This window comes from Oryza sativa, chromosome 2 (genome assembly GCF_034140825.1).
Source record: "Oryza sativa Japonica Group chromosome 2, ASM3414082v1".
Classification (NCBI taxonomy): domain Eukaryota; kingdom Viridiplantae; phylum Streptophyta; class Magnoliopsida; order Poales; family Poaceae; genus Oryza; species Oryza sativa.
The window spans coordinates 8159426-8169888 of record NC_089036.1 but is presented as its reverse complement, the minus strand read 5'-3'; the positions used below and the strand labels follow the sequence as shown (position 1 = coordinate 8169888).

The following is a 10463-nucleotide window of genomic DNA, read 5'->3' as shown; positions in this document are numbered from 1 at the left end:
GTATTTCATAGTTTCAGGCACAGTTGGGCACAGGAAATACTTGTAGAGAAAATAGCAGACACAAATTCCATGACCACTAACAGAAATGCATGACTGGTTAAGTAATACATAACCACAAAATTACCGAGTAAATTCTTTCTAATAAAGTTGCAGTGCCCTCATGTATATGTAGAAAGATCCTGTGTAGTTTGGGGCATTTTCCTTTTTGTTCCATCTGCACTGCTCAGGAAGAACAGAGTTTTTTTTTCTCAGTTAAGCAAACAAACTATTCAACATATTTGGTCCCATGAGGTGTTCGTTGGGGCAGGACATACACTTTTGGTCAAGCATATTGAATTCCTACTAAAGTACTATTAAAGACTAAGATTGGACCTTCCAAGAAGAGCTTAATTATTGATTCACCAATTCTTGTATTGACTATTCAAGAGCAAAGTACATGCCCTAAAGAAAATGCATGCCTTAATTAACTGGCTCAAAGATATTAGTATGTCAAAGATATCATCTGCCCATCCTGTCCACCAGAAACGGATAGCCAGATTTTTCATTTCCATTTTTTGTAGTGATCTAACAGCTAATTCAGTGAGACCAGGACTAATTCAATCCTCAAATAGCATTATTACAGGCAAATGGTAAAACAAAAGAGGGTGCAGCTTTGGTTGGGCTTTTGGCGCAGGCTTTAGTTGGGCTTTCACAGGGAATAGTGTGTAGCTTTGGTTGGCCTTTTGGCGCAGGCTTCGCTGGTTTGGGCTTGTGGTGTTTATTCTTTGGCCCATGTACGGTTTGTGCTCAAGATTAATTAATTAGGTTCTAATTATTAGTATTTTCGTTTTCATTTCTTTTTCTATCCTTTTTCTAGAGATTCTAGAGAAAATGAGACAAAGTGAAGCCAGAGAATCGTCTCCACCATTACTCTTAATTTAATTAACTTTGGTGTATTTTGCTCGCGAGGATGCAAATGCCTGATGCAAAACTTATCGATTGGTTCGCAGTAACTACACGCAGCAGCAGCAAACAAAGTCAGAAGAACAAGATGCTTGTGCTTGTGTGGTAATAATCATTCTGCTTTTGCTGAAATTTTAGGAGAATTGCAGATATTCCCCTGAAGTTCTAGTGCTGGAATCCCTCCTTTCAGAGTTCCGTGGGTTAGAAATCTGAAAGCAAACAAAACTGAGCTCTTTGGTACAATTTTGTGCAACTAGATAAATGATATGACTGGCTTTTGGTTGAACAATGGATGGCACAAAGCCTGTCACTGTGTTCTAACATATATCTCCTGAAATGCTAGGCACCTAGACAAATCTAATTACCCTGCTGGCCTGCTACATTGAGTCACTCACTCAACTAACCTAGGATATGCAGCTAAAATTAAATATGCCTCATCTGAAATAAAAGAACATGAGGCGGTATTTAATGGCAGTGGTAACCACAACTGCCAAACTCCAGCTAAAACTATGAAATGTAGACAATTACATTTGACAAAATCCAGATGTTTGAACAAAACCTTCTCTACTAAGGCCATACCTACCATATACGCTTCGCGGATTTGCTGAAGCAGGAGGTTCAGCTGAAGAAGAACAGGCCCTGTCTGGATATCTTCCTCTATGTACATTGCCGGGCAGGTGAGCCGGCATGGAAGAATCTGAGACAAAGCCTGTGTTCTCTTGGAAGTACCTTGTTTGTGGATTGGAAGGTGACAACCTTGTACACGAGGCAAAACTGCCAGGAGGATGGTCTTGAGCATAATAAGGCCCAAATATAGAGGAAATTGGATCAAGGCCAGCATTGTCACCATAGTCCACAACACTGAATGAATCTCTAGTGCTTTCAGTCGTAAATGAGGATTCATCAGAGCTGGTAAACAGTGACCATTCGCTTGATGTAGCATCTGAGAAGTCTGTGCTAATTGAATCTGCAAAAGCATCATCGGTATGATAGAAATTTCTGGTTCTCAAAGCAGCATGCTGATCTTGTATATAGCCGTTGTCTGGTCTGAAATCGTATATTCCATAGGTTTGATCACTGGAAGCAAAGAGTGACTCAGTATGATTCAGGTCTTGCTTAGAACCCTTGGAGGATTTTGATGAATGGCGCTTTGAACATGTAGGAACTGATGATAGGCCCTTCTCAATGTAAATCTTCGGTGGGCGAGGAAAAGATCTGAAGGTTACATAAATATGAGTTTGCTACAGGCACAGAACAATTTTATCTGATAATATAGATACCACAGACATCACAGTTCGTATATACCTCATGTAGAACAGCATATATGCACCTTCTGACATAACTTGATTCAGTGAAACAGCCTGGACCTACATTCATCCAAATTATCATATCAGCTCATTTGATTTTCAGATTTTCAAATGCACATATAGCAGCCTCCTAAGAAACGTGATATCACATGCTAAAAAGACATGAAATTCTCGACACAAAGCACTCTTTGTGAGGATCAGAATTTCCAGTTGAATCAAAGATGCTCCCATAGGATCGTACTGTGCAATCATATACCATAGTCCAAGATCCTAATAGTGCATTTTTACCAATCTAGTTATATCAAATAGACTAGTACATCTGTCACATCTTTTAATAGTAATGTACTGGTATTGAAATTTTATTATAGTCATTGAACACCTAGAAATTGAAAGTTGCCTGTCCTTATCCCATACAGTAAGATAGTTTGGACACATAAAGCATAATTTGTGAGCATATACTTTCAAATGGTTCTAAAAAAAAACACAGCATATGATATAACATTTGTTCTTTGTACAAATACTCTCTCCAGTCAAAAGAATGTCTTTTTTAGGATAGGTACGGTCAAAGCAAGTTAAATTTGACCGTAAGTATTGTTTAAAATGTAGGTTTTGAGCATATGAAAAATGATGTACTCAAGTTCGTCGTACTTTTCATAATATTACACTTGAATAACTTTTCAAGATTTATGCAGCATAATTAAGTAGTCAAAGTTATGCATTGTTTAATTTGAAAAGTCAAAAACAGTGTCCTTTTGTGACTGGAGGGAGTGATTTTTTTATAGATATATGGATGGATAAAAACTGAACTTGAAAATTAAAAGGACAAGGGCAAACATAATTGAATATATAGTTTAAGTTAACACCATAACTGCATTAGGAGAAACAGAGTACAGAGTATATTATGGCCCACTGGAAGATAATCTCATGATACCATAATAAATCTAGACATATGCAGTTCTATAGGGTCCAAACTCATAAGTAATTTCTTAAAGCAACACCTAAACAGGTTCTTAATTTAAATAAGGAATCATCAGAACCACATTTCTTCACATTTTTGTATCACATACCTCTGAATCATCAATTCTCAACCATGTGCCCTGCATATCTTTGACATATGATATGTAATGTCCAGAGAATGATGCATTTTCTGTATCCACGTGTACAACCACGGCATACAAGAAGTAAAGAGGAGGATTATCACCAGCTCCAGTCACAAACGGAACCATGTCCAACATATCAGGAAAAGTAACACATTTGTTGATCTTCCCATATTTCCCTGTCTGGAGCAATAAAATATTCACTTAATTTCATCATATTGAGGGGAAAATTATGCAACAGCGTCTCTTCAGAGTAGCTAAATAGGCCAATGTAATTCGTATATCAAGTGATCCAGCTAACGAATTGTATGCTTCAATTTTTCCCGAAATGTGCTTACATCATATAATAGAAATTAGTCGTTTTTAACTGGATGTTATCAAATAGTTACGCAAATATCGCATGCAAACTACAGTACTGCATAAATGTGCAAGAAAATGCTTCCAATATCTAGCTAAACAGTAGACCTGGTATAAGCAATTACTGGGAATTTATCAATATGGCGTGAAATCAAATAGTACCTGGAATCTTTTAAGAACTACAGTTAATATATTTGGCACCTCATGCACGCTTAATTGTTTCCTAGCTTTGACATAGGCAGAACACCTGCATTAAAAGAATTAAAAGATAAGTTCAATATGTTGTGATGGTGTGATCCAATGGAAATGATGGATAAATATATTAGTTGCAACAGTACCTTCCACATTTATACATATTTTCTCCATCCAAATCTTCAGGAGCAGTGAATTGTGTCAAAGCATCTTGCAAGGACTCGACCCAACCATGAATCTCCAAAGTAAGATCCATTATATTCTCGTATCTTTCAGATTCATGGTAGCATCTGAGGCACTTAACCTAGTTTCATTAACTAAATCAGTTAGCATAGTAAAACACAATGAACAGCCAACTAGTAAGATAATTGACATGAAGAGGAGAAATCTTAAGTGACAAAACTGCATCTTTTTACAAGTGGGGAAAAACTGCATCTTTTTACAAGTGGGGAAAACATATTCACAGCAACTACACAGGATAACAAACAGTACGACACTGAACAAACTAGCAGCTATCTTCAAAATTACACCTGAGAAGTCAGCAATTTATTAAGTTACCTTCGATTTAAGACGGCCACCAAACATCTGCTGTATCAGTGTAGTTTCCTGCAAGCTTGCTTCTACCTGCTTCTCACCACCAAGTCCATCCAGGCATGCCCCTTGCATAGACATCACAAGATGCCTGGTAATTTAGCAAATCAAGGATAATGTGAGTGCATGGTCACAAATAATGGAACTCTTTTCAGATTCCAAATACTTCAATTATAATTTCCCTTTTTCATTAATCTATTTCATAGAGCGTGAACATACTGGAGCATGAGGTTCTTAGAAAAGGACACATTAAAACTCAAATATTCAGATACATTAGTGCATTACAGTTCCAGATTACAGCCTTAAGGGAGACAGTAATCAATTATTCACTTGGACAATGGGAGAAATTCCTTTTTTTTTCTCTCCTGTTACATAGAAAACTCAAACACACATGCACACCCTGAGTGCACCCCTTAATACATGTCCAATCAAAGAAGGCTAGGGACAAATATGTGAACTTCACGAAATTTCAACTGAAGCACACCAGTGTGTGTGTGTGTGTGTGCGCGCGTAAATGTGATCAACAATATCAACAGATGAAGTTCCATTGCACATACTATTATGGATTTTTATTTTTTATTTTTTGGCTAGAGCAAGAAATAGTAAATGGTTATACTAGCATCAGTGGCCGCTTCTCTCAACCCCACATTACCATGCCAAAAAACCATTTATGTGGCAAATAATAACTAGGTAGCTATGCTAAAGTACAAGTCAACAATAGATATAATCTTTCTTTTTTAAAGAAAAAGATATAATCATCAGAAGCAAAATAGGCCATAAGAAAAAACAGATTTGGAACTTTTTAGATCAATTTCAAGTTAGTCGAGAAATTTCATTAACTTCTGACTGGCCATGTTCAAATAAGAAAAAGGAACCCTCCGAGTCATGGTTCTTCGCATTTGTTCGCCCTTTTATTTTGCATACCCCAAATAGCAACGATTCCTTTTAGCTCCAGGATAGGTGTATGCAAAAATTGCTTCTCTTACATGAGGAAATATTTCAATAAATTTTGATAGTGATGAAGCAATAATGTGGAATAGAAGTTTTGGCAGGGTTTCCTAAGCATTACTCCCACTTCTACTGAAGTTATCTTATCACTAGAACAACCTAAAAAAGGTAGCAAGCAATCACAAATGAAAACTAGAAGTAGCATGTAACAGTTACAGCACCTTAAAAATTCATGAGCATCTTCTTGACTTCCACCACCCAAGCGACATCCAATATTCCTCAGATTAGAAAGGATTCTACTTGGAGAAACAGGGCCACCACTTTCACGCAAAGTTGAAGCATATTGCTCAAGTTCACACATGAGGCACCAATTCTTTGAGCAACCTAAAAGAATAAAGCAATCAATGTCAAAGAAATCAGAGATGGTGAGAGATTTCACAACTACACCAAGGAGGGTGGGGGCTTGAGTTTTGGTATTACAGTCTTTGGAATGCAGTCTCAGAAGCAGATAGATCATCAGGGGTTTTGTGCACATGAGACATTGTAGAACAGCATTTGCATAGCAACTGCAAAAAAAAGGAGCAATAACAATCAGATAGTGACATGCGAACAAACAATTGTTTAGAACATGGAGATGAGAATGGAAGAAACAAGAGTCATATTTTCTGTTAAGATTCTTAGGTTCTGTTATTTGCAGAACTCATTACAATGAACACTCAATGAACAATGTTAAGTACCTATTTCCACAATTGAAAAGACCTCTAGGTGAGATGCCCCGTACTTCATACTGAAAAAACTTAACAAGATCTTCATATGGGAACAGTACCTGAAGTGTCAATTTAGAAACAATACCCTCAGCATTTTGATACAGAAACTCTGAAATAACTAACTCGAGATATATTGTGGATGATTCAAACCTTACTCCTCTTGTTATCATTGATCAAACCCACCAGACTGGTTTTGAGAAATTTTGAAGGCTTCTTCAGGGCTTCAACCTTTGATGCTCCTGCTTTTGAGATGCCATTGCATCCTTGCAAACTGCTGTTTGTTGAAACAGCTGTTTTGGTAGATCCTGCAAAATGTAGTAAATATATGAGATCAACGAAGTAACCATATGACAAAGCAAGGCCATTTTATCCAATAAAGAAATTATGCACTAACTTTGCTCATTTTTGTTGTGGGGATTCTTTTCATGCCCATCATATTGATGTGATGTCAACACCTTCTCCTGTGATTTTTGTGATGATGACACTTTACCAGATGGGTATGGTGGTTTCTTATGTATCATGTTTCCTTTTCCGGTAACATTTCCAGACGAGTTACTTCTTTGTAGTGACTCTGCAGCAGAAGCATATGGCCCCTCACCAGAACTGATCATATCAGAAGTTAAATACACGCCTTTATCAGATTCATAAACCGTGATGCTTGCTTTGGGCCGCTTTCTTATTTCAGGGGCATAATTATTGGGTTGATGTACCACACTATTGAGAGGATAAATTACATCACGGTTTCCGCAGTTTTCACCTGAACCAGAACTGTTATTTAAACCCTGAAAAGATAATGTAATGGATTGGATTACTTAAAACAAATCTTGTAAAAGAAAATTGTAGTTAAGAGCTTGGCTAAGCTACCTTATTTCCTGACAGAATCTCAGAAGAAGGGACTTCTCCATCAATACTATAGTCGTTCTTCTCATAAGATCCAATGGCAGCACCATTTTCACTTGTATGTAGAAATTGGTTTGGTTTATTCATGTTGCTTCGGTCTGACAGAAATGGGCTGGTATCAAGATTATAGCTATCTGTTGTCACAAAGGATGGCTCTGACATGGTATCGAAATCCATGTCATGCAGATGAACATCGCTCCCTCGAAGAGGTGAGTTCAGGTTACTTAAGAATGGCATCTGTTCAGTATTCTCAGTAGGAGGTAGTCCACCAGAGCTGCTAGTACCAAAACCATTCCATTGCTGACATGTTTGCTTATGACCTTGCCTCCAGTGAATTATTTGACACTTTCCAGAGCTGTTGAACATCAAAAGTCATAATATGTACATTAATTAACACAATCAGATAGGCTACATGATAGAGAGAGATGTGGATAGGCTACATGATAGAGAGAGATGTGGTGCAAGGGCAACTTGAGGAGTGGCAAATACTGAATTTAGCTTTTTTTTTTTAAATACCAGCTGTTAAGGTTATCAGAATTGCTATAGTCATATACAGTCAAATTGCCACTTCCAAATACCTACTACGGTACTATTAAGGACATAAAAGAGTAATAGTTACCATATTTCAATACTCAATAGCATGCGAGGGGCACAGTTTATTTGGTACACAGATTGATTATAATGAATAGACAGCACATGATGGAGAAGAGAAACAGAGTATCTTACCAGTATCTAACAGACTTGCATCTGGAGCAGCGAGTCTTAGCAGGCCCGTGGCAAGTAGCACACTCATGGTATTCGGGTCTTGCAGAAGGTGCAGATCTCATATAAGGCATGGGTCTTAAAGAAGGTCCTGGCAATATAACGTCTGGAGTCGCCATTGTTTCCACCTTGAAGGTTTCTTCTGCAGCTCGCTGGGCCAGCACACTTACCCGTGCCTTCTTACTTACAGCATCATGCCATCTTCCAAGAAGAAAATAAGCTATCACCGGAAGTACAATAAATACAACAAATAGTACAGGCACATCGGATTCCCTTGGTTGGAGCATGTCCCTAACAGAATATTATCATCCAACTTCGATAATTCTCTGCTTCAGCTTGAAAAATCATTCCAAATTGCTGATTGACCTACGGAAGCAGCATAACAAAAATTAAGTTTAGAGTTTTCCACTTTGCACTATCACGAAAGTGGAAAATGACAATCATAACATAAACCATTCAAAGATTTAGGGGCTATGAGAACATTAAGCTTCTTGACAAACAAGCTATTGGGGCCTCATTTATATGCATTAGAAGATCGATCTCTCAGGCCAAAGCTTGATTGGCGTTTCCAGGGCGCAAAAAGGTTTTATGGTAGCTTCAGAATGACGACATGAGCTTACAAGCACATAAGCTGAAGCTATACCAGACACTACCATACTGGTGGAAACAAAAATTATCTGTGAATGGCTAAATACTCAAACCCACCCAAAAAAGGACAAGTTGGTAGAGTCACATCTTCACTGTAATATACCCAAAATTTCTAGCCAAGAAGGCATTAGAATACCTGAAACGTATCATTACATTCCCAAACATTCATGCAAAGCGCTGAAATCCATCCACAATCTTATGCAATACATTCCGCCCATATCTCCCCACAAACATCCTGTTGCATAAGACCTAACTCGCGCGCACCACATTGACCACATCAATGCCAAAATAGTACTACCAGTTCTCTAGCCTAACAAAAGAATGAGGAAATCTACAATCCCCCAGATCCCAACCACGCAGGGGGAGGCGAACTCCCCCACGCCCAAATTCCCCCCACACGCGGGCGCCCCCGCTACAGGTGTCGGCGCACGAACCCACCCCCACCCACCCCGACCCAGCGAGCAAACGGATTAACACCGCCCGCGCAAGGAGCCCCCGGACCGAGCGGAACCCCCGCCGCAGAAAACGCCCGATTCCTCCGCGGCGCGAGGCAAAGGGGGAACCCGAATCGAAGGGAGTCTAGGGTTTTACCAGGCGAAGGAATGCCGCCGCCCCACCCCGGGGCGGATCTCCGGGCAGCAAAAAGGGACGCGGCAGCGCCCGCGCCTCCCCGCTTTTTTCCTCGAGAGATCGAGAGGCGCCCACGCGAACGGCGCTGCAGGCGGCGGCGGCGGCGGCGGCCGGAGAGGGAGGCGCCGCGGCGAGCGGCGGCGGCGGAGGCGGAGGCGGAGGCGGAGTAGGGCTCTCTCGCTCGCTCAGTCGCTCGGCTGCTGCTGCTGCTACTGTGCGCTGCGCTGCTCGATCGCTGCGTCGTCTCGTGTGCGAATGGGCGTGTGCGCTTTGCGAATTTTTTTCCCTTTGGCTTTGCTTGGTCTCCTCGGTTTCTCTCCCTTCCCTTGTGGGAAAGACAGGGAGGGGGAGGAGGGGGATTTTCTTTATTTTCTTTCCTTTTTTTGGATTTTTGGTGGCCGTCCGATCGGGGAATGGACGGTAGGGATGAGGTTTGGCGTCGTGTGCTCGCTTTTCTTTTTTTAGGTCAGATTTTTTTTAGATAATGGAATATAATATCCCGGCCTTTGCTCAAAAAGAACTACAACCAATTATTACAAAGATCCACTCCAGAAGAGAGTATAGTTCAAGACAAGTTGAACACACCAAACAAGAGAAGAGAGGACCCAAACTGAGAAAAGCAAAACAAAATATGGAGCTAGAAGACCTCGTCCAGGCCTAGGACTAAAGTTCGAAGCCAATGCATAGACCAATGACAATATCCTTGCACGAAGAGGTTTCTTCAAAGCGGTGCCCCCAAGGAGGATACGACGTGAATCACCGCCACCGCTCGTTCGGAACCAAAGCAAGGTTTTCACCCGGAGAATATGGTAGGGAAACGAAAGGGGTATGCAAAAACAACGCGTCCAAGGAGGGGAACGATGCCAAACGGCGTCGCCGTTGTCAGCCGGTCAAATGGCTCGGCAAGGCTTTCGCCCGCGATTCCCTGTCCAAACCCACACCACCAATCCGCACAAGAAGGATCGTCGTCGGTCAACAACATTGTCCCTTCAACGATTCGGCCAAGGCCACCGCCCACAATTGTTCCCGCCGTCGACGGCGCGCCCGCACCCGGACTCCTCATTTCCTGCCGCCAGACCCCTTCCCCGCCTCCACATACCGCCGCCGCCGCCGATGTACCGTCGGCCGGATGATGGCCTTCAACCATCGCCGCCATAGGTACCATCGTCGACAGCCGCCACCGCCACTGCCACAGCCACCACCGTCGCCAGCCGCCACCGTCAGCCACCATCGCCACCGCCACCGCCACGGACACCCCCGTCTAGCCACCACCGTCTAGCCGCCACCGTTAGCCGCCACCGTCGCTAGCTAGCGCCGCCAGA

General features: G+C 41.3%; 1 protein-coding gene across 1 annotated transcript; it reads right to left on the bottom strand.

Moving 5' to 3' along the window:
• Window positions 1-1175: 1175 nt before the first annotated feature.
• LOC4328857 (ubiquitin C-terminal hydrolase 15-like) lies at window positions 1176-9441 on the bottom strand. Its single transcript, XM_015771571.3, has 14 exons — window positions 9103-9441; window positions 7828-8229; window positions 7066-7456; window positions 6596-6983; window positions 6352-6506; window positions 6172-6260; window positions 5915-6000; window positions 5656-5818; window positions 4454-4577; window positions 4042-4199; window positions 3866-3950; window positions 3317-3529; window positions 2248-2309; window positions 1176-2157 (listed from the first exon to the last, which is right to left on the bottom strand). The coding sequence occupies exons 2-14, from the start codon at window positions 8148-8150 to the stop codon at window positions 1467-1469; spliced, it is 2928 nt and encodes a 975-aa protein (XP_015627057.1). The 5' UTR covers window positions 8151-8229; window positions 9103-9441; the 3' UTR covers window positions 1176-1466.
• Between the last annotated feature and the right edge of the window lie 1022 nt (window positions 9442-10463).

Excerpts from the sequence above, each read along its gene's own strand:
- LOC4328857 (XM_015771571.3), bottom strand. The coding sequence starts at position 8,150 with ATGCTCCAACCAAGGGAATCCGATGTGCCTGTACTATTTGTTGTATTT. Across the intron at positions 6,507-6,595 it reads CCACAACAAAAATGAGCAAA|GATCTACCAAAACAGCTGTT; the intron begins GTTAGTGCATAA and ends TACATTTTGCAG. Across the intron at positions 2,158-2,247 it reads TATATGCTGTTCTACATGAG|ATCTTTTCCTCGCCCACCGA; the intron begins GTATATACGAAC and ends TGTAACCTTCAG.